Source organism: Nannobrachium achirus, assembly GCF_963921795.1.
Source record: "Nannobrachium achirus genome assembly, chromosome: 20".
NCBI classification, from domain to species: Eukaryota; Metazoa; Chordata; class Actinopteri; order Myctophiformes; family Myctophidae; genus Nannobrachium; species Nannobrachium achirus.
The window spans coordinates 29628136-29653249 of record NC_137827.1 but is presented as its reverse complement, the minus strand read 5'-3'; the positions used below and the strand labels follow the sequence as shown (position 1 = coordinate 29653249).

Here is a 25114-nt window from a genome sequence, read left to right as displayed (position 1 = left end):
AGACGAAGACTAAATAACTGGAATTGAGAAACCTACATAACACAATGACACATACTGTACCACAGCAAACACCACTCAACAGCAGACACCACCAGCACAAGCCCTATCTACTGGGGGCAGGCTCCAAACACCTCTAGATATGGCTTACAACTTGTATACATTACTGTACTTCATCAAAGACACAAATATTTTGTTTACTATAAGGATCTTGCACAACTGATGTCACTTGTTTTGAAATAAATATCATTGCATTATTTTGTGTGGCGCAGTTTCTTTCACATTGAAATATTCATGCCAGAACACTATTGTTTGCCATAACTTCACTGTCTCTGAAGCTAACTTGTGCACTCACCTTGGATTGCATTTGACCCCACTCATTCAAAAGCACCTTATTCAAAACCACCCAATGCACAGTTTTGCACACCCACAACAAAAAATCCCCACCTGGTGGAGACCTGTGCTCGGAAGAGCACTGCTTCTAGTTTTCAATCAGTTCTAACCATAAAATGATATTCTCTCAGAGCTCTTAGCCATCTAGAGGATATACTGTAAGTCCAAAGAGAAAAACACTGACTATTTTAAGAGAGGGAAATAACAAAATGGAAGAGAGTAAATGAATGCTTAGTTTCAACCGTGTGTGTTCATTTGAATGTTGTGATCTCCATAAGATGATGATGATGATAATAATAATAATAGCAACACAGTAATAATCATGATACAAATATCATACTGTTTTGTAAAATGTCAAAGTATTAAAAGGCGGTGGAGTGAAATAAACAATGCAGTGCTGCTGCTGGATGAATAATGTGCCCTGACTGAGCCCCAAATGTACTGCGACTGGATTACAGCAATGGTAACCAATTTTTTTAGCCCCAGAACCAAAAGAGGTTCTGGGGCAAATTTGCAAACCCAGGAAAATAGCAGGAAAATAGCAGATCTACAAGCTCGCATTGTGAGCTTGTAGTATGGCTATTTTCACTACTTCTTATTTGTTTCTAATTTATGGAATGTATTTATTTTTTGTTTTATTTATTCATAAAATTACTTTTTTTTATCATGACAGTTTTGGAAGTTTTTGGCTTTTTTTTGTGTTTTGAAATAACAATAATTTAAAAAAAATGTAGGAAATAAGAAAAGAAAGGGCCCATAAAAATGTGTCCACGACCCACAAATGGGTCCCGACCCAGTGTTTGGGAAACTGGATTACATTTACAGTACTGTCATTTATAGGTCTCTCTTCCACTCGCACCCACAGTAGTCTACCAGTCCAGTTACAGTACCAGCAAGCACTGTAAACTGACACTCTCCGTTTCACTCTTTTTGTCTCATTCATTCACACAGTGCAACGTTCCCCCCCCCCCCCCCCGCCCCTCAAACACACACACCACTGTACTTGAGACATATCGCCGAGGGTTGAGTAAACCATAATGCGAGTTCATTTTTAATACCTGGTTTGGTTTTGTAACCTTTGAAGCGACGACTGTGCTCTGTGCAGATGCCAGATGGATACACTGTGGATGTAAACATCACAGGCTGTGCAGTGCAGTGAGTGGTGGTCTAGCTTGCAGTGCATCCAGCCCTCATATGGGCCGAGCAGCCTATAGCGCACCGCCATACTCAGCTCCAGCCTCTAGTCGACCAATCAGCGAGCTCTTTGGACGAACGCTGACGCTTCAACTTCCTCGCGGGAAGCCATCAGGAATCTGTCCGCGGCGACCTATGTAAGGTAAATAAACCCTTTTGCTCAGCAATACGTGTCCTAGAAACATATATAACGTGTTCCTGAATACGTGCACTTGCTCAAATGTACTCGAGTTTGAACGCTGTTGTTTATATGCCCTTGTTTAGCGCTAAAACCACAGCATGAAGCTAAGTAGGTATTAGCCTTTCACTTCGCAGCCTCAGGACCAGCTGTGAAGACAGTTTGACAGCTGTCAGTCAGCCAGGACGTTGTTAACCATCCTACAAATGTTGACAACACTAAAGTAATATCAGGAGATCAAATCCCAGTCTGTGTGTATACCGTATATGCACAACGATAACAGTTTTGTAAATAACAGTTGTTGTCAGTGGTGGAAAAAGTACTCAAATTGTTTTGAATAATAATAAAAGAAAAATAAGCAATACTGCAATGCAGAAATTCTCTGCTGCAAGTAAAAGTCTGGAATTCAAAATGTATTTGATTAAAAAGTACAAAGGTATTGGCATCAAAATGTTCTTAAAGTCCCAAAAGTATAGAAAGTAGGCTACTCATTCATTATGCACAGTACAATACAATACAGTACTTGAGTAAATAATGTAGTTTACACCACTGCATGAAGCTAAGTCAGCCTTTCACTTTGCAGCCTGAGGACCAGCTGTGAAGACAGCTGTCAGTCAGCATCCCACAGATGTTGACCACACTAAAGTAATATCAGGAGATCAAATATTGTATACGTATATGCATAACAGTTGTTGTTAACTGTTAGTAGCTGATCAAATCTATCTATCTGTCTGTCTGTCTGTCTGTCTGTCTGTCTGTCTGTCTGTCTGTCTCTCTCTAGCTCTTGTGTCTGTCTGTCTCTCTCACCCCTCTCTCTCTCTCATGTGTTGTTAGTATTAGCTGACCAAATCCTTGTCTGCCTGTATAGATGGCTGCATATTGCATAACATTAGCTGTTGTTGACCACACTTGTATTAGCTGAACAAATTTAAAAGTCTGTATTATATGCATAACGTCAACAGCTGTTAGTACGTCAACAGTTGTCCAGATGGTCCCCAGCAAATGTGTTAACAATAACATTCACATCAAAAAATGTTTAACCCGCTTTAACTATATATCATTGTGAGCTTGTAGATCAACTATTTTCAAAAGAATCTGGAATTCTTTTGAAATATTTTAACAGCTCAAATCTCATTTGATGTAGATTCCTGGCACAAATTTTCAGATGGGGGTCCGCAGCCGCAACATATTAATTTGGGTGTGCTTGACATGAAAAAGTTTGAGAACCACTGACACTGAGCTAATCAAATCATTGTCTGCCTATATACAGTAGATAATATCAACAACAGTTGTTAGTATCATCTGATCAAATGCTTGTCTGCTTGTATTATAGATTAGATACACAATGTTAACCGTTGTTGCCAAACTATTAGCTGATCATATCCTCGCCTGCCTGTATAGATATATAATGTTAACAGTTGTTTGTATCATTTGATCAAATCGTTGTCTCTCTACTTAGATACACACAACGTTAGCTGACTAAAAGAAGATGAGGCTGTCCCGAGCTGAATATAAAGAGATAGTGAGATGCATCGAGCAACTCAGACCGACGCGTCAATGCATGAAGATGTTGAAGGAAAGATTTCCAAAGTAAGTAGACATTCCTCCGATGTATTTACTATATAGTACTTACTGTTAGGGAGCTGTGTCCTGTGTGTGTTTGTGCGTGCATCTGTCTCTGTGTGTGTGTGTGTGTGTGTGTGTGTGTGTGTGTGTGTGTGTGTGTGTCTGTGTGTGTGTGTGTGTGTGTGTGTGTGTGTGTGTGTGTGTGTGTGTGTGTGTGTGTGTGCGTGTGTGTGAGCGTGTGTGAGCGCGTGTGTGTTTGTGTCAGTGTATGTGTGAAGTAAGCTGCCTGGTTGGAAGATGTGTTGGTAGCCTTGTTGTTGTATTGGCAACTGAACAACCTGGGAGCTGTTTAGTTTGTTTATACACGTGTCATCATTCAATACATGTTTGTTTCAAAGTTCATATTATTGTTATATTTCCAGTCAAGACTGGGAATGATATATCAATATATTATATTGATATTGTGATATGAGAGTGAGACTAGATATTGTTCTGTATGTTATTATTGATATATTGCAAAAACATTGTATTGTGCTGATTTTAAAGGCTGCAGTAATTGATGTATTACATTTCTGTACTTGAATATAATTGTTCTAGCGGTTATATTGTTTAGCTTTACGCACTTAGGTATTACTGTATAGACGTTACAGATGATTAATTATCAAAAATCTCATTGTGTAAATATCTTTGTTAAAGCACCAATAGCACAATATGAATATGGAGAACTTTTGCGAGTTTGGTCACAAATTTAGATTTGTGATTTTAATTGTTTGTTCATATTGTCATTTGCCATCACTAATTACCGATGCCACTTTCTTCTTAAACTTAACACATGTTCTAACCACTGATGGTGCTGCACAGTTTTTTTTTCTGCATAAGGTGCTGTTCAAGCATTGTTCACTGTTCTGCCATGCAGCTGCTGTGCATTCAGAAATCGAAGTGAGGGGTTAATGGTTGTGTTTGCGTTTCTCCTTGACACTGAGGGCCCTCTCTTTATTGAATGTAACACGTGTAATCCCCCAAGGCCGCCAGGACACCGCGGCTGATCCCGCCGAGGTCACTTACAAAGTCGCATGTATTTGGAGCTTCCTACTTCCATTGTGCCCTAATCACCGCTCTAGAAGAAGGTACCGGGTCCCCAAGGGGGACACAACCTACCTTGAGCTTGCCTTTGTTCTCACTGTCAGCATTTTGCGGAATATGTTATGAGTGCAAAGTGCATACAACATCCAGCATGTTTAGGAACCATTTTTTCTCAATAGTAGAAAGTCCCTCCTACTGTGATTATTGCAAGATCTCTTGGTATTTGTTTCCTAATGCAAACTTTTCGTTTAAAAAAAACATGTTTTAACCAAGAGAAGGTTTATCCCTCCAAAAAGCATTTTCAAAGAGTTGTTGAGGGTGGTGGTAATAATTAAAGAAAAACATTGGACCGTTTTCATTCCCAATAATCCCGCATGGCCAGGCTCTCCCAGAGGTGCTGGCTCTTTTGTTTAGTCTTGCCGGTTATTGTTATTATTTCGTTCGCCATAACCGATCTCGGGGAGGCCCCTGGTCTTTAAAATCCCAGAGTCTCGTCACTGGGCCTGACAGACAGGCACGGCAGCAGTGTTTTCACAGCCTGCAAAATTATTCTGCTTGTCCAATCAGCTGAGCGGGGCTCTGGAGGGTTAGTGATTGGACTGGCAGGAAATCAGGCTCTTAAGACATAACATATCGACTAGGCCATCCATCATCTCTTAGCATGCGCTCAGGCACGGCAGTCAACCGCCCCCTGCCCCCTCCCCTCCTGTCCCCTCGGACTGTGTGGGAGCCCTGCCACTGCGTAAATATTGGCCAGGCTAGAGCTGGCAGGGGGGGGGGGGGGGGGGGGGGGGGGTGTTGTTGGCTGGACCGAAAGGGGGAAGGGGTTGGCAATGGGCATGGGTTTGGAAGGGGAATAGAATACAGCCGGGTGGAGAAGACAGGTATATATTATCTACATATCAAATCATTTTACATAACACTGGGTGATTCAGAATTGATGCAATTTTAAGTTGTGATCTTTAGCTTTGTGTGTTATTATGGCCCAGTTTCGCACGCGCGCGAGCACACACACACACACACACACACACACACACACACACACACACACACACACACACACACACACACACACACACACACACACACACACACAGTATACTCTCTGCTTATATTTGTTGTGGATTACGCCATTAGATTTAAGTAACTCAAATATTCATTGCCATTCATTTTGACATCTCTGACCCCTTTCTTTGAGTACAAAGAATTTGGTAATCATACCTTTTGATTGGGTAGTCAAAGTGACAAAAAGTCACAGTTTTGATTGTGATAGGCCATTTCAGGGTAATTTCCACGGAAGGTCTGTCAGTCTGGTTGGCTAAGGGTATATTTGATAGTGGGAGGAGAGAAGGAGGGTCAGATAGATGGATAGAAAGGGAGAGAGAGAGAGGGCGATGTGCAATCCCTCATCTGTAACGCCTGCATAACACAGATGTTGGGAGTCATCTGTCAGCCTGGCCTCTCCTGCCGGGCGGAGAGCTGCTCTGAGGGGAAAAGAATTGGACACGGTGCTGTCACTTTTTACCCCCGCTCACAATGGAGGGACATGCAAATATCAACCCCCATTCTTGCCCCCTCTTCCTTGCCCACCCCCTTGTCTCAGCCAGCCGTGGTGTCCTGCCTAGTGTCTGGACTGTGGCTAGCAGCTACAATGAGAGCCAGGCAGGCGGCAAGGGGGGAGGCTGATCGCAGGCCGGCAAGGGGAGGAATGTGACATCAGTCCCATCAGGCCTTTCTCTTGCCACATATTAGAATTGGAAATGATGGGCTGCTCTCCGCGGCCTCGCCTGGCTTCCCTCTGGTCCAGAGGGGAACCCTAGTCCCTCCACTCTTTGTGTCCCCAGAGAGAGGCTGTGTAAGGAATGAGAGAGAGAGAGGGAGGGGAAGTGAGACTCCTTTGGCTCCCTGTGTGCTATATTATGAATGAATTTGGATGGCATGATTACTCCCCTCTTTAAAATGCCATCCAGCTCATTATACATATGGCTCTCGCAAATTTCAGGGCAGGGTTTGAGGGTGGGTCTGTACAATGGGACAGATGCCTCTTTTTTGGAAATTGCTGAGGAGGAAAAGTGTGAAGTCCCCTCCCCATCCCACTTCCCTTCTCTCCCTATTTCTCTCTCGCTCTTTCTCTGTGCGTGCGGGTGCGAGAGCACACACACACACCGCGCACACACACGCACTCTCACACTCAGCTCCCTGGCGAGGAGTCCCTGAACGTTTTTCGAATCGGGCCCTAATGTGCCGTTTTCATCAGCAGTGAGGCGGGCTGCAATATGGTGCCGTGGCTCGCTCTGGGAATATGAATGTTGATTAAGCATGCGTTCAGCCTTTTGAAATTCTGAAGAAGTGTCAGAATAATGGATGTTGAGCAAATGTCAAGCATTTGTTAATTTCTCTGTTATTTGGGGTTTATCTAGCATGATCTTGGGTAGGAAAGCGGAGGCCATGGTTGTTGTAGCATGTGCCATTGATATGGTGATTTCTGGGCTGCATGCACTTTGTTCTTGATGATAATATTCAGGCTTAGGGAGGACTTGCTCATTGATTATTTATTGTGGTTGGTTATGGTATGGTGTTTATCTCTCTATTACATTCTGGTTAAACCTAAGGATTTGGTAATGGGTTCAGTGCATTAAATTGGACTACGCTTGTGTTTCTGTTGCGTTAATGACAGATTGAGAATGGCAAATTACAAAGGCTTGAATGAACAATGAACATACAGTAGTTTGCCTTTGTGGATTCAGAAACATTTGTATTTCTTTTTTTCCTGTTAGTCAACTTTTTAGTGTAGTCTCCATTTAGAAGACAGAAGTTTTGTATTTGACAATAAACAAATAAATAATAACTCAAATCACCTAGTCTGCTGTAAAAAAGGAAAGGTCAGTAATGCTAAAATTATTTGGCTTGCCCTGTACTTGCTTTCAGTTTTCAATTATTTTGTTAGTCTTAGTTAGTATCTTGATTACAGCTGGTAGCAACATTGGAGCTGCCTCTTTACAACAGTCCATATAAATTCAAAGTAATCATTTGATCATTTGTAACATTTTCTATTATATCAAAGCATGTGTTGCATGTTTGGTAAGAATGGTGGATAATGATTTTTCCTTTTTCTCTTTTTGAAATATATATAGTAGGCCTACATATACATAGATACTGTAACAGGAAGAGTCCCCAGTTGACTTGCTATATCCAGGGGCTGAAATTGCCTAGTCTTGTTTCCTTGTTTTTACTAAAGTTGTTTTCTTTAGCTCATTATGATTATTTCCCAAATGTTAATTAATAAAAGCTTACACACGGGTCCCTGACCTGCATTAGTGCTGCTCAGATTAAAAAAGATTGACCTCGAACACTGCCAAATAATCATGTAACGCCAGCCAATTATCTACACTGTATGCCTGAATTTCAAGATTAAGACGAAACGTCTTAGGAACATTTTCTATTTCTGGGAAATTGTTTCCGGAGTAAAATCAACAATGTTTTCCCTGTCTTGCATCGCAGCTGCTACAGCAGAACTGGTGACTTAAAATTATATTCTGTGACTCGTGGCGTAGCGTAGGACATCAACATTGACGACATGATCGCCCACATGGCCGCCCCATGGTATCCATATTTCCCAAGATAATTTGCATAGTGAGACACAATACTTATTTTGATGTGTTATATGAATTAAATCACCAGAATGTAATCGATTAGCTGCCTTTCTGTAACAATGCTTTTACAACAGTTAAACAGATGATGTGATATAATCCCTGTCTGGGGAAAACTTCTAAAAAACTCTTTAACCACAAGCTCTTGTTAACACATTTTGTGCCGAGGTCGGAGCTCTCCGTCTTCCACTCTTTTCCCGGTGAAAACCATGGTGTGCGGTCAGCGGCGCCCACGACTGATGTGATGAAAATTGTCTATTCTATGTTGTCTTCTTTTTTTTCTCTTTTTTTTAGGGTTTTCAAAAATAGCCAAACTCATAACACATTGCCACTTGTGAGCTTATAGATCAGTTATATATCCGCTACTTTTGTGTGACACTGTCAACTACACACTGTCAGACTACTACTAAAATAGGGTATTCATTCATGAAAAATAAAAATTAAATATGGAGAAACAAGTTAATATAACTATAAAGTTAATAAAGGTGGTATAAAGCATTACCAATTGCGTTTCTCTAGGTCGATATGCTGGAATCTAATAACATTTGACTTCCACAAACTGTCCACTCACCGTCTAGTGACTGAGTGACCACAATTTAAAACTGTCTGCCCACGGCAACAGGTTCTGACTAAATAATAACTGCATTAGATCGATTGGAACATTTCCCATTTCCTGCAAGAAGTAACGGTTAGGCATAGGTCTACAAGGTTTCCACCTGACAGCAACGTTATGCTGATGCTAAGAGGGCAACCCCAGCAGCTTCCAGTGCACGGCCTCACACCCCTGTCTACCTTTATAGATCCAAACACAGGCTGGTGGTCGGGGCTTATGGGCACAACCTTCTCAGAAACTGACGGAACAATTACAGTGCTTTACGTGATCGGACGAACATTGGAAGGATGAAGGGATGGATGGAAAGAGGGAGAGAAGAGGAGGAGTGAGACTGCTGAGTTTACAACTTCATGTCAGGCTAAGGAGTTCATGAATAATAGATGTGATCAATTACTTGATTAGGAAGCACAGGAATGATCTGCTTCCTCTTCATATCGTACGGACGTTGTCCAAGCACACTCGCTAGATTGTAAAGCCTCTTCGGCTCATTGGGCTAAAAACACTGAGGTAAGCTCAAAGGAGCCAATTGCTAAAGTAGGACGCGGTTTATGGTGATTATGGGACGATAGGGAGGGGAAGGGACGATTACTGATCCCCAGAGTTCAAAAAGGTTGCAATTATTGCATTACCATGCATAGTATTAAACAGCATAATGTTAACAGTATAAGGGAATTAACAACTTCTGCACTATATTATTGAATAAGTTAAGTTGCCTTTAAGAAAACGAAATAATGCTAAACCAGCGTACAGGCAAGGGAAAGTATTCACCATACAGACGCACGCACGCACGCACGCACGCACGCACGCAGGCACGCACGCACGCACGCACGCACGCGCGCACGCACGCACGCACGCACGCACGCACACACACACACACACACACACACACACACACACACACACACACACACACACACACACACACACACAGGAAAACCTACTGCACAGTACCATATAGCCGGGATGCTATGCTGGAGTCTCTCTAGCCCCAGGTTCTGTTTGCATACTCGGATCAATTGCAAGAGAAGAATGAAACAAATTGCCCAGAATGGTACAAGTACTCTGGCCGCGCTTGAGGGAGTAGGCAGTTGGTCAGTGTTATGTGTTTCCTTGCCAGACCAGGGTACGCACGCCACTTGACGTATAACTTGGGCCTCGTTTTCAATTTTCCACGAGAGTTTGCAGAGACAGCAATGATAGTAATTGCGCTATAACAATAGCAATGTGCCATTATTGCTATAATGTGTTTTGTCACAGAAGGCGTCACAAGGACCCCCACCTATCAGAAAGAATCACAATTAGGGTGGTGACTGTATTATAAGTCCCACTCTCCTTACCATCATTATGTAACAGTCCTGACATCTCAGGACACGACCAAAAAGACACAGATAAAGATTATAATAAAGGAGGTGGGGGAGTTTGTGTGTGCATGAGGGGGTTGTAGTCACTGAGATGTCCCACTGAGCATCTGCTAAAGCCATTTCTGTCCTCAGTCCCCTGCAGGCTGGAAGGCTGTCTCAAGTAACTGGAGGTTCCTCAGAGGAACGCATTGTGGGCTCGTAGATTGGCTCTTTTTGGTGCGAGACACAATGCGCAACCAAGTATAAGTCAGCCGTAACTGACTGTAGTAGATAGGAATTATGATGCTTTGTTTGTAAGATCACTGCTTTGTTTTGTTTGCAATTTAGTTCTCAATAAAGCTATACCTGTATAAATATTGTACAGATTTTAAATACCATAATACAGATGTTGAGCTGCATGTACGCAGCGCTTAAGAAAAACAAGTAAGATCTACTTGGAACTGTAAACACGTGTGTTCGTTGTGCAAGTATTTGTTTGTAGCTGCGTGACTCTTGGATCTGTGTTTGTTTCTATGTGTTGTCAAAATGCATCACATTTATACATTAAGGTCTAAAGACTTTTTTTTTTTCTCGCTCTGCATTTGTCTCGCTGCTGATGACGGTAGTCTTAGCTGAGAAGACAGATGTTAGCATTTTGCCTATCAGCATGTGCAATTAGAGACATTTGCATATGCAGAGTATTTAACCAAAGCACATCCAGCTATTTCCCTCTGTATAACATTTTGATGTTAAAGAAAGAAAATACAATTACAGTAGGGAAAGGGAAGGCTAGCGTACATTTTGCTTTCATTTGTGAATTCTGAACCTTGTACTTTATAAAGTCCTAACTACTTTACATCAATAAGATCCATCACAAAGGTCAAACATTCTGTAATGGAATGTGCCTAATACTTGCACTTTATACACCGTAGTGACTAAGATGCAAAAGTTTCACAAGTGTGACCTAACCTTCCAATATGGAATCAAGAATATTGCATTTTTGCTACCTCAAAATATCCTCAATGTCAAATGTAGAAAGTAAGAAAGAAAGATCTGCCGTCATGCCTCAATTAGCTAGTTCCATGCCCTGAAGAGGTGCTTCACACACCACTCTCTGCATGCAGATCCACCAAATGCTAAGTACTGTCGCAGCATATGATACCAATGCCATTAGCCAGGTGGCTTTCATTATCTAAATTACTGCTATCGCTTATAATTAATTATTTGTAAATAGGAAGATTTTGAATATAATTGATAGCTTGGAGACATGCCCCTCCAATTAATTAGCTTTGCTCAGAAATTCTTATTGGCCTTTTTCCACTGCTGTTTTTCATGTACGCGCGCTTACGACATAACAAAATTGAAAGCAGTGATGAACTCAAACTGAATTGAGGCAGCAATGTGCTTATCGTGATGCGACACTCAAAGTCTTTACTGCGCTACATTCATAGCTAGTGGCTTGCCCTGCCTAATAAAGCCTAAAGCACTGACCAGACAACCGTACCAGCACATTGACAAAGTGAAAGTCCCTAATTGTTTTAATCTAATCTGCTGCTTTACTATTTTGGGTGCCAGTGCATATTAATGCCCTGTCTTACGTTGTAGGGAAGGGTAATTAGGTTGAGAGTGAATGATTCCCTAACCACCCTTCTGTCTCCCAACCTTCTGTTTCTCCATGTTCTAAATTACATCTAAGAGGGAGGCCCCCCCTCGCACAGAGGTCAATGTAGTGATGTGTTGCACTGTTATTGACTCTTTCACTGTTTTTTAAATGATCATACAGCTATATTAAGCAGAATCCGACAGATGCCATATTGTTTTGGCCGATCCTGTCCTAGACCTAGAGCACCGATTACGATTACTGATTTACAGATATTTTGTCTAAAAGGGCAAACAAATATAAATGTACTTGAATAACTTTTTGATAGATACAGAAATGTATGAACTGAAGTTTATTTTACCACTTCAAAATTAGCCGCCGTGAGCCTGTAGAGTGTAGAATGTCTATTTAAAAACTTTTTCGGATATAATGACATGCCCAAAATAGGGACGCGAGGTTGAAACACAGGACAATTCGACTTTTTTTTTTACACCTCACAACCAGTGCAGTGTTGAACTTGTTTGGTCATTTTGGGTCTCACAAATGTGTATTGTTAGGTTTAAAGACTTTAGCTGTGTTCACTCCAGTCACTAGATAAACTAAGGACAGGGACAGATAGGCTCATTTATCTGGCCGTCTTATCTAGACATTAAGTAATTACGCTTTATCTCTGATTATCTACAGTGCAGTCAGGCCTCAGGTCAACTCGGGTACAGTACTGATATAACCTAGATAGATACTGTTAGCAGCTAACGACTTAAACCTATATACTTTGTTGACTGCGGTCCCCCAGGGTACTTGGTCCCGTTCTTTTCTCCCTTCTACACCAAATCTCGGTTTACAGGCTTGTAGATCAGCTATTTCCACTGAATGTTCAATTATTATGACATGCCCAGAATAGGGATGCTAGGGTTTACTCTGGCCTGGGAAAGAATATATTTGGAATGGATATCTTCATGATGTCTTATTTTTTTAAATCAGGTTGGATTTTATTTGCCAAGAACTCGTTCTGAAATAAGAGAGCATAATAAAAGAGCATTATTTATTTTTATTGTTTTATTTTTATCCATGTTGAACCAATTTGAAGGGGGGGGGGGGGGGGGGATTCTGCCTGTGGATTGCGACAGTGAGGGTTGCAACTTTAGAATTAATTACTTAAAGGAATCAGTAAAGAATGTTAAAGATGTTTGTCACTTCAACCTCGTTATCCAGCAGTAAATCTTGCTTCTTTTATGTTAACTTCCTTAAGTCTTAGCATAATATAATACTTGATGTATACAGAGCCTGACCGTTCTGCTCAGAGTGTTTTTCATTTTAATTTATCCATTATCACTCGGATAGAATAGAACCCCTAAATCCCCACATTATGAAGCAGAGCGGAGATGAATTACATTGGAAATATAATGCTACTGTTCAGCAGGCAAGAAGATCAGATTGCTTTTGTAAGACTCTGCACGTGGCTCCATATTTTAGCATGGATTGAGCAGACTGTGCCCAGGAGAGCACAGGTTGAATATACATTAATGTAAAGCCTGCAATAACTTACTATTAATGTCTGTTAAATGGAAAAGGGGGCATTATACAATATGGCCACAGTGTAAAACTTGACAGACTCTATAAAATCCAGACAACCCTTTGGTTTCGATCCAGTTATCAGCTGCACTCATCTCTTCATTGCTTGCTCTCTCTCTCTCTCTCTCTTTTTTTTTTTTTTCAAATGTCCTCCTGATATCTAACCAAGTAATTAGAATAATTATTTGGATGCTTTGTAGTTTTTTTTCCACATAATTTTTGATGTTGAGTGAAAGGCAGAATCAGCCAAGTAAGAAAAACAAAAGTCCTTAAAATTCCGTACCGTTTGAAACAGATATGTTTTCCCAGATATTAAGAGCAGTTTATGTCTCTTTAAACTTAACAGGGTAAAGATTTAGCAATTAGGCAGTAATCATGCTCATTATACAGAGTAATCCATTTAAAACCTAACAGATGTCTGTTCCGTCAGGGGGAAGGTGGGGGTCCCACTCGGAACAAAAATTGCAGGTGTACAACCTCACAACGTGTCGTGCTGCCGGCCATTGTGAGCTTGTAGATCGGCTATTTTCCATGCGCTACACCGGTGTTCAACAAAGTATAAATCAGGCATAATGCTGTAACGTTGGTGAAATGCTCAGGTGCAAGGTTGAAGTGGGGAAGAAGATTTTTTTTTCTCCCTTAAGTGTCCACATGTTGACAGTTGACCATTTAATGGCCCACTTAATTGCAGTGGCCCCTCAGCCCCTATGTATCATTGTAAATTAACGCTGAGGCTGCAGTGTTTTCTCAGAGATCTTTTTCTTTTTTTCACTGTCTTCAAACATTTTCTTTTTACTTTTGTTTTGTTATTCCTTCCCAGTCGCGTTTTCTAACTTTGCTTATTGCCGGGTGGTTGACGGTACACATCCATATGACAAGGGGCCAAGCAGCTCCAGGGGCTTTGAATTGTCGAGCATTAGCTGCTTTGTAGCCAGAGCAGTAAAACTGTTTACAGCAGACATCTGGAGAAGCTAACATGGAGGCTTTGTTGGGCTTCGGTTATTATAAACTGCTAAACTATTCCAGTGGTTGAAGTGCTTTTATTAAGATATGGTCTCAGACTGAGACTCCAGACTAAAATTGATGCCTGAGATTTTGCTGTCTTTGTTTACACGTCACACGGTCATTTCATGGTTTACTGTGATTGATGTGGAAAGCCTATATGGACTCAATATTTCAATGTAGATAGGAAGCTGGGGCTCCTAGTCACTATTTACATACCACTCTCAGGTGACTTGTAAAGAAAAGTCCATTAAGTTTAACAATCAAATGTACTGAGAGCAGTATATAGAGACACAAAGCCACTGGAGGCCATCACCGAGTCTTGTCTGAGCTTTCCCAATGCATTCCTACATTCTTTTGTTAATATGTGGGGTGGGTCTATGTATCATCCAATTAGAAGGAAATCCGACATTGCTTTAACTATTTTCAATTCAAAGGAAGCGTTAGGGGTTGGGGGGTTTGGGGGGGCACCGTCGGAGCTGTGAATCCCCATCGGAGACGCCTGTTTTCCAGGTTTCCCTGCTCTGCCAGGTGTTTGACATTGACTGGAGCTGGAGATGAATGTAGCTTATGGCAACCCATGGAATTGACCGACTCCTGGGAGTCCCAGCTTCCTGCAGTGAAAGTTTCCATTTTCAAAGCCCATCAGTTGCCGTGGGAGGGTTCCAGTACGTCCCATATGCCAGGGCTGACAGTGAGGGAGGCAAACCTTCTCCTATCTATTGTACCCCCACCCACCCCCTTCCACACACAAACATACAGTATTGTGCACTTATAAACACTGTGTAGCCTTCATTAATTCAGGGAAACGCCCCCCAAAAGAGGGATCAGTAGTACAGTACACAGTAAAATGCTTAGTGTTTGTTTAACTCCTATATGTAACCAAACTGATCCCTAAATGTCCCTTTGGTTAAATTTGCGCACTCTCTGAGCTAATTTAACACTAAAGATTTTACTGTGTGTTTCACCCTTTCCACTGAGTGCAGCCTCAGCTAATGGAATTGAACCCTATCAATTATTCACCTAAATTAGCTTCATTTCTCTTCCATTTTGTCGCATTTGCCGTGTTATGACCGTTACTGCTTGTGTGTGGTTTTACATTGGTATAAAATGTGTTGATGATGGTCTACTTTGGGCAGAGAGGGTGATTGAAGGTGGTGTGAGTGAATTCGGGGGTTGGCTGGCTGGCTGCATGGGGGAGAGATCCCCAGCTAGCTATATTTTCTCTCATCTCATACCACACACACAACCTCCCCTCTTTCTCCCACCCCCAGACCATCGCGGCAGGAATCCTTTGTCGGAGGTGTTCATCTGGAACAACTTTGCCACACTTGTTTTCATGTTCTTTTAGATTACAGGGCAGCCGGCCCCAGCTTTGAAGCTCCCCCCCTCTCCCTTTTGTCTCTGTGCAATGCACTCTGGTAATTAACTTTGTCCTTCTTTTATTTGTTCCAGTCACTCGCAGTCCACTCTTCTGAGCATCTTCTCCCTGGAGTACCAGGTTAGAAGTTTTCTTCCTTTGTGAGCCCTGACAGGTGCCTAATTGAATGATGAATGTCCCTTTATTTCTTTGTAATTGAACTGCCAGCTCTCCGATTGGTTCGGAGGATGCCCCCCTCAACCCCCACCCATGCACCCCTTTACCTTGCGGCCCCCCTCCTCCCCCCCACCCCACCCATCCTCCCTCCACCCTCCCTCCAACGTGCTCACGTCGGTTGTGGGCCCTTGCCTTTGCCTGCGTCTCAGTGGATGTCTGCCAAGCGCTCCCATCCATCTGTCTAATAACATCTAGCCCCTGCTTATTTGGTGGACCTGTAATAAATTATGCTAAACCATTATTATTCTGACAATAATAATTTCCCCGTGTAGTGCGGCTGCGTGTGCTAAATGTTTGCTGACTCGCACTGTCACTGCTGCTTTCCACGGCTGACAGCAGATGATGATAAATGGCCGTTGCCGCCAGTGGCAGAAGGCAGCACAGGCAGAAAATGGAGTCATTTATCATCCTCGTGACAGGTGTCACTCACACCACCCGTCCCCGCGGAATTACATTTTTTTTTTTTGTGTGTAGTAGTTTTTAAATAAGTTGTTTTTTAACCAATGCTCTTCCCCTCTATCCTCTATCATCCTCCCCCCTTTCACTTAAGATGGCAATTGAATTGCATGGAAATATGTTGTCGGGGTGCGTGGGATGTGGAATGGGGTCATTGTTTGATGGAAAAGGGGGAAATGAATACAAGGTTTGAATACAGAGGAGTGGGGGTGTTGGGGGTTGAACAAGGTTGCCTCGACTCACTTTGACCCTGGGCAAACTTATTGAAATTAAATGACTATGACCCGGGCTCTCCTATGCCTGTTCATATACAATAAAGCTTTCTAGGCTGAACAACTCTGGCGTTATGTTCAGGCGTACAGGAAAAGTATTATGGTTTTTGTCTCAGACTATATACAACACTGTAATAAAACATTGTCATTATGCCATATATTATTGTTATTATTTAGATTTAGAGGACATTTCTATATTACAATTGATATTGTTAAAATATTTTATTTACACTGTGAAATCCTAAGTGTACATTTTCTGAGAGCATGCAAATTTACCCATGGGTTCAGTTCGTGTTGCAACCAGTTATCACAGGGCATTTTACTATGCGCTTAATTTTGTGACGGTATATATTTTTTGGGACAGAAAAGGATCAAGAGAACCATGTCAAGACACCACGCTCCAGAGGTCATTGAGAGCTACTATCAAAGGTATTACTCTTTAGGGCTGTCACGATATGACATTTTACATGACGATTAATTATCACTCAAATAATTTTCGATTAACGATTTAATTGTGTTTTTGTCGTTGATAATTACATTTCTGTTTGGCTTTTAGGCTTTGAAGTTGCATATGGTAGATATGACACATAACCTAAATATACAAATACATTACTGACATATTTGACAACTTTATACTTAAAAAATAACATTGATAGTGGAAATAGCCGTTCTACAAGCTCACAACGCGTCGCGATGCGACGCGTTGTGAGCTTGTAGATCTGCTATTTCCACTATTTCTGACATTTTTCAACATTCACGATTATGACAAAATAATTGCGATAATGTCAAATAATCACGATTAGACGATTATGTAATAATTGTGACAGCCCTAGTGTTCTGTGTTACTGTTCTCCCTCTCTGTCTCTCTCTCCCTCTCCCTCCCTCTCTCTCTCTCTCTCTCTCTCTCTCTCTCTCTCCCTCCCTCTCCCACACACACACACACACACTCTGCCTCCCGCTTTCCCTCTCTAAGGAAGGGAATTGCTAAAGTCATGTGACAGGAAGTGGACAGGGTTGGGAGTAGGTGGGCAACCATGACAGATATAATCTCCTCCAAACAAATCACCACCCACAGGATTCCTTCCAGACCTCTGCTTGCACCTGCTTAGCCCTCACAAAGCTACCGCTTTGTTCTCCATGTCAAAGTGAAGAAGAACATTTAGGTAAATAGGAAAATAAATGGCAAGTGGACATTTGCCTTATGCAGGCTTACGATGGGCTGATTATCCTTAATTCACTTAATGAATGAATAACAAAAATGTAAAAAAACAGGCCGTTGGGGGAGAAAGCTTCTTTGCATATGACAATTAGCCTTTATCTTGCTTATTAAGCCATTGTTCTGTGGATACGAGGCTGGATAATGCACTTGTAATCCACTTATTACAGCAAACCTCAGAGATGATCTGGGTAAGATCTGAGGGCAGCTGCATGTTTTGTGGGAGTTAACAAACTATCATATTGTTAGCTGTCTGGGAGTGGGAGAAAACTTGTATCTCCATATTTCATATCTCTGCCGTCAGGCCGAAACCTCCTAACTCCAAAATTTAAATTTTCGGGAAAATTAGCTCAAGTGGAGTTAGGAGGTTTTGGCCGTAGGGCTTTTTACTACTTTCCATTGGTTCAATATTATTTTAACCAACACACAGACGTAAAGGGTGTTCAATAGCTCATATTTATGACAAAAAGAGAAGGCCAATCGGGTGGAGTTAGCTGGTTTAGCAGAAAGTGTGGAGTTAGGAGGTTTTGTCCCAAGCACTTTTTACTACTTTCCATTGGTTCAATATTATTTTAACTAACTATCAGATGTAAAGGATGTTCAATAGCCCTGATTTATGCCAAAAAAGGTTTTGGCCAGACAGTGACGATATTTGTTATGCTTTTTCATAAATGTTATACTTTGTCGCAAAAATAGCCTATCTACAAGCGCTCATAATTACTAAATATATAGGGACGCCAGGTTGAAAGTACTTAAGTCTGGGTGGGTTTTATAGATACCGGTATTTAACCAGTGACACGTAAGAGCTTGTGACTAGATGATGACTACAATGGATCCATTGGAACAGAGGTTCCTGGAAAGTAACGGTTCTGGACATACCAGGTTTCCACCAGACAGCGACGACATCGCCACTGTCCGGCAGAAACCTTGTATCTGCAAGTTTCAAATTAGCATGTTTTTTTTGTTCATAAATTAAGCCCTGCCTCATCATATAAGACTGTTGCACAAAACTAGTGAAAATGGCAGATCTGCAAGCACACAACGCGCCAAGGTGCGAGGCGTTTTGTGCTTGTTGATCGACTATTTTCACTAGTTTTAATCATTTTTTAAAATGATGAAGGCAAAACGGAACGGTTTTGGACATACAAGGTTTTCACCCGACAACAGCGACGACATGCTTGTCTGGCTTGAAGGAAATCTGAAGCTCACCAAGCAGTGTTGTTTTAACTGCACCAAGCCAGCCATATGCCACCTAGGGCAAAGTCATCAGGGACATTAACATGTCTTGGCTGGCCTGATCAAGTCCCCTCTCCCCTTCTGTCTGCCTTTTGTGGGTCATGTTTTTTTTTTCTATTTTTTTTTTTTTTTTAACTCTCTGCTGTTGTTCTTTGTCCTAATGAAGGTATCTGACTGAAGCCAAGGCACGTCCCACTGCTCCTGTCCTGTTGGAGTTGGCCAATGAGGTAATGGCGTGACCTCTTTCCTTTGTCCTTTTCGGTTCACTTCAAGAATTTCGCCTACGTCAGTATTTACCTTATTTTCCATTGCAAGTGCATAACAAATTTGGCTTAGAAAATACACAATGCCCTTTACTCAAAGAGCTAGCTGCAGCCTATGAGCACCCCCACCCTTGTCTGTTAGTGATTATGAAAATTGGTCAAATGGTCCGCCCTATTATCAATTATTTAATGTAATTAGGTCTCACGTCCTTTAGGCAGATGTGAAAATACTTTTGGTGTTTTATTATGTAATTTTCCAAATTGATGTTCTCGCCGCCGGCAAACTGCGGACAGGTGATGGCAGGGCCAGTGGTCAATTCCTCACTTCATCACGATTGCTGGCAACAGCAGCTCAGCTTAGCCTTTTCATTCTTTCTTGATGTATTAGTTGCATTTGAGATATATTTTTTGCAGCATAAACTCTAAAAGATGAGTGTGGCATGTTTGGGTAGTTATTAGAACATAGCCAGTACTTGGGGCCCCTCACCGTTAAGCCCCTTGCTTACAGAGCCCATTTTATTTGCATGTAAACAATGGACAAAAAAACATTTATTATGATCACACGCTTTTCTATGTCCTCTTTGAAACAGGCGATGTGGTGGACGTCATTTTTTTCAATCCAATCCGACCCAGTTTGAGTCCTTCGTTTTTTTCAGATGCGTTTAAAAACTGATTAACCAATAAAAAATCCCTTTGGACTCATTGTGCAGAGACCTTTACCCCTGGCCAAGCTGATGCATATTATTATCAGCTTGAATCTGCTCTTTGGTCACTAGTGTCTAGGGCTGAGCAATTAACCGAAAATATATCAAAACCGATATTTAGAACCATTAACTGACTTAATCTTGCTCATGTATGTTCGGTTAATGGTTATATTATTTATTTATTATATATCAACAAATCGACACAAGTTTTCAATCTTTTTTATTTTGTATAATTGACTAAATCGAAAATAGACGATTTACAAGCTCACAACGCATCGCATCGTGGTGCATTGTGAGCTTGTAGATCTGCTTTTTTTTTAATAATTTTATAATTGATGATTAATCGTTATTGAGGTAAAAGTCTGAAATAATCTTGATGCTGATTTGAAGTCGTATCGCCCAGACCTAGTCTATGCATTTCTGCTAGTTAGCAAATTAAGATTAACATTAAGTCAGATTTCACGATAGATTCTACCACATCCATTTCTTACTCGGTGAAGGAAATTGATTTATATATATAAAGGGGAGAATTACATCAATGTTGTATGTTTATTTACACATAGTGTTTAACTGATATAATATCAAAATGTTTGCTGCATTAAGTGCTGGTTAAGTTGTGTGTGTATGTACATTTATATATATTTATATCATTATATATGTGTGTGTGTGTGTGTGTGTGTGTGTGTGTGTGTGTGTGTGTGTGTGTGTGTGTGTGTGTGTGTGTGTGTGTGTGTGTGTGTGTGTGTGTGTGTGTGTGTGTGTGTGTGTGTGTGTGTGTGTGTGTGTGTGTGTGTAGGAGGGTGGGGGGCTCCTTATTTTAATTGTACATATCCTTTTCTCAACATTTAAATGTCAATTTAATGTTTTTTTTGTTCTATATTTAAATGAGCCAATGAGATGCCAGGCTTCTCTTTCTAAATCTGAAATCAGAATAGTTTGCATGCATCAGTGACACCTCAAAGCTAACTGTCATTACTCATTCTCCATTTAATTGACATATGATTTTTTTTTCCTCCAAAGGATTAAACTGGGCTCAGAGATAACTGTCTATGAACCATTTAACTGTCATTTTAATACGCTACTTAACATTTAAACCAAGCACTCATGGTCTCCCAGACAGCTAATTGATGTAGTTTCAGCCCTTTATGAGACAATATATCTCCAACAGGGGGAAATGATTAACAATGATGAGAACTATTCATGGATTATCTTTTTTTGCCCCCCACCACCATAACTACTATGAATATGGATTCTAAAGAATAAAGTTGCTATTTTTTGTATATTTTATGTGGTGTTTCATGTAAAGGTCAGTTAAACATACATGCCTAGGCCAGAGGCAGAAAGATCGCCCGTGACAACCATTAGCATTGGAGCTCTAATAAAACCGGGACCCAGAGTTTTCACTGAACAGTAATTATTTTCAGCGGGTGTTCAAGCGCCCGTGAGTCTTAGTCACATGTTAAACTCGTGAAGTGCTGCGATCTGACTTGAGAAGCGAGATGGACCCCATGATTAATATGAAAATTAGGGAGACGCAAGTACCTGAACTAATCAGGTAGTCCTTATTCAGAATGGGCCCGGCGATGGTAATGTCGCCATTTCTCATGTGTCAGCCCTGATGTGGGTTACTCGGGATGCGACGCTCTCTTGTTATCCAGAGGTGTGAATGGAGCACAGGGAAACGAGCACTAGGGATGGGACGATATGAAAATTACATATCACGATTATTGTGACAAAAGAAATCGCGATTTATGATCTTATTGCGATAATCAAAGTCCATTATCCTGTGGTGGAACATTTGCCAAAAAATAGCAGATCTACAAGCTCACAGCGCGCCGCGTTGCGACGCGTTGTGAGCTTGTAGATCGGCTATTTTTTGGCAAGGGCATTTGATAGAGAGTGAAAAAAAAGACTGTATCAAGTACGTATATTATAAGTACCTTTTACCAATTATAGAGGGTTTAAAGGAGTAGTTCACCCCCAAAATGACTTTTTTTCTATTGATTACTCAGGCCATGGAGAGTAGAGTTCAATAATATTTTTTGGTTTTTGTCACATTCCTAAGACAAAATTTTGATTCGATTAAATTTACCCCCATTGATTCCGGATGGTGACCCGTTTCGAAACGGGTCACCATCCGGAATCAATGGGGGTAAATGTATTGTTATCACATTTTTGTCTTAGGAATGTGACAAAAACCAAAAAATATTATTGATCTCTACTCTCCATGGCCTGAGTAATCAATAGAAAAAAAGTCATTTTGGGGGTGAACTACTCCTTTAAAGGTGATACACCATGCATTTAAAAAGTATTTATGTCATATTGTTTATGTCCCAAAAACGTTTTTCAAAAGGTTTGAGGCTAAATTACCACTCCTGAATAGAGAGCGTCTCTCATTTTGAATGGCTCTCAGAGCATTTCAGCTGCAGTACCACCTTTGGCCTGAACTGCCCCCCCCCCCCCCCCCCCCCTGATGATAAAAAAAAAATGATTTTGAAAAAAAAAAATGTTTTTGATTTATTTTTTATTTTTTATGACGTCACAATCGGCAGATGACGTCACAATCGGCAGCAAATCTGGATAGCCTGTTTTGAGAACCCATGGGATACTTTTAACCTTCACCTTCTCAAAACCAGGGAAAGACACAACGGTCAGAAATGGGACTTTGTGAGGATAGAAGGTGCTAGTGGGACCCCAAAAAAGGTTTTAAAATAGGAAAAGTGAAATTTCATGGTGTATACCCAGGGGGCAAACCAGCCTTTTTTTAGGAAACCTGCATTTGCCCCGACATAAAAGGTTGTCCACCAGAAATATTATCTATGACCCAGTAGGATCACAACCTATATGGACAACCCGGTCAATTTGTACGGCAAAGTTCCAATATGGCCGCCTCAATATTAGCCCCTATCTATCTATAAATGCGAGAAGTCTCTGTCTGTCTGCGTGTGTGTCTGTCTGTAATCCGCGTATCTCAAGAACCGTTCGTCCCACCGGCTTCAGATTCGGCACGCGCGTTCCCCGCCGCGGCACGGAGTGCAGTGCCGCGCCTCGACCCGACCCGGCGCGCGGTTTTCCCGAACCGGCGCGAAACGTTCGGAATCTCCTTATGCGGGGTTGATTGTTGACATCAGGCTGTTTCTGAGGAAATCGGCGAAAACTCTGACTCATTGTGACATCACTTCATAAAAGGCTCTGACATCACGTACGCCACATGAGTCAACAAAGTCAACAAAAAATCTCTGTGAGTGTGTATGTATGTAGGTAATCCGCGTATCTCGAGAACCGTTCGTCCCACGGGCACGCGCGTTCTCCATATATGGGCATAAAATGAATGCCCCCATATGAGAACCGTTCGTCCCACGGGCACGCGCGTTCTCCATATATGGGCATAAAATGAATGCCCCCATATATGGGCATAAAATGGATAAAGGGACACAGACAGACAGATTCAGAGATCTCCATATATGGGCGTGAAATGGACGCAAATAGACAGATATCTCCATATATGGGCATATATGGGCATAAAATGGACCCAGAACTATATGGACGCAAATGGCATATATGGGCATAAAATTTACGCAGAATCACAAAGATCTCCATATACGGGCATAAAGGGACACAGACAGACACACAGACAGACGGATACAGAGATCTCCATAAATGGGCATAAAATGGACGCAAATGGCATATATGGGCATAAAATTTACGCAGAATCACAAAGATCTCCATATACGGGCATAAAGGGACACAGACAGACAGATTCAGAGATCTCCATATATGGGCGTGAAATGGACGCAAATAGACAGATATCTCCATATATGGGCATATATGGGCATAAAATGGACCCAGAACTATATCTGCAGTGATCTCCATATATGGACATAAAATGGACGCTGACAGACAGACAGATAACAGATATCTCCATATATGGGCATAAATGGACACAGGCAAACAGATGGTCAAAACGGGTCCTATGACAACAGGTATAATGGGGTTTGCATTAAAGGGCGGGGCATTCATTCCCTATTTACATTGTGGGCATGAATGGGCCGCCCAAAGGGCGGCCCAGCTTCTAGTTAGTTTTAATGGGGGGTGAATAGGGAAAAAATTTAAACTGAGGGATATTTCCACGAAACTTCACAGGTTGATCAATGGTATACATATGAACATTTTTTGTATTGCAAGTTTCCATGAAATCCAATATGGCCGCCACAATATGGCCGCCATAATGTAAGGACCCAGAAAATAGGTTTTGCCTCTAACTTCTGAACCAGATGAGCTAGAAACGCAAACTTGGTCTCTATTTCATGGTGTCTGACCATGGGAGACTCAATGGAATAGCTAATTTTATTATTGGGTGTGTCTGGACCTTTATTGTGCATATTTGCAAGATGGTGGACTCCCAAAATAGAGCTTTAACATAATTTCTACCATGATTGTTGACTGCTTTTGCAAATACAAGCAATATGAATCCATTTGCTAAGATTTGTGGCACAGAAGGGACTTATACCTGTATTATTCTTGAGTTTGCATGTTGTCAAAATGGCTGTAAACGAGATATTATATTTCCTGTCCGATTCTACTGTATGTAGTTGTAGCAATGACTTCAGATAAAATCAGAGACCAAAACAATGTATCTTAGAAATTATTTTTTTATTAAAAAAATTAATAAAAAAAGAGAGAGATTATCTCAATGAAATGAATGCAACTGCCTGTTTGGGTCTTTCACACATAGACATGCACATGCTTTCCAACAACTTCAGCTTCTGGGAAATTATAATGAACACATGATTAAAACAGGCTGCATTATAATGCAAATAATTGCTAGTCACTATCACTGTCATGTGTACCTATCCTGCTGCATCTTGTCTCCAGTCCTTGGCAACGACACCCCAAGTAGCATGCAATTCCCTTCTTCGCACATGAAGTTCAATCACCCGAGAGAGACTTGGAGTAGAACCGCTGCTCCTTCACTTGGAAAGGAGTCAGCTTAGGTGGTTCGGGCATCTAGTACGGATGCCCCCCGAGCGCCTTCCTAGGAAGGTCCTCGATGCACGTCCCACTGGGAGGAGACCCCGTGGCAGACCTAAGACCAGATGGAAGGATTATATCTCCAGACTGGCCTGGGAACGCCTCGGTATACTCCCAGAGGGAGTGGAGGAAGTTACGCAGGATAAGGAAA

General features: G+C 41.5%; 1 protein-coding gene across 1 annotated transcript in view; it reads left to right on the top strand.

Moving 5' to 3' along the window:
• Window positions 1-1677: 1677 nt before the first annotated feature.
• Window positions 1678-25114, top strand: part of cdin1 (CDAN1 interacting nuclease 1) — an 82016-nt gene continuing 58579 nt past the window's right edge. Inside the window, exons 1-5 of the mRNA XM_080750350.1 lie at window positions 1678-1726; window positions 3222-3352; window positions 15644-15689; window positions 16878-16942; window positions 19132-19192. Coding sequence (XP_080606476.1) covers window positions 3252-3352; window positions 15644-15689; window positions 16878-16942; window positions 19132-19192 — 273 coding nt within the window. The 5' untranslated portion in view covers window positions 1678-1726; window positions 3222-3251. The remainder of the gene's footprint in view (window positions 1727-3221; window positions 3353-15643; window positions 15690-16877; window positions 16943-19131; window positions 19193-25114) is intronic.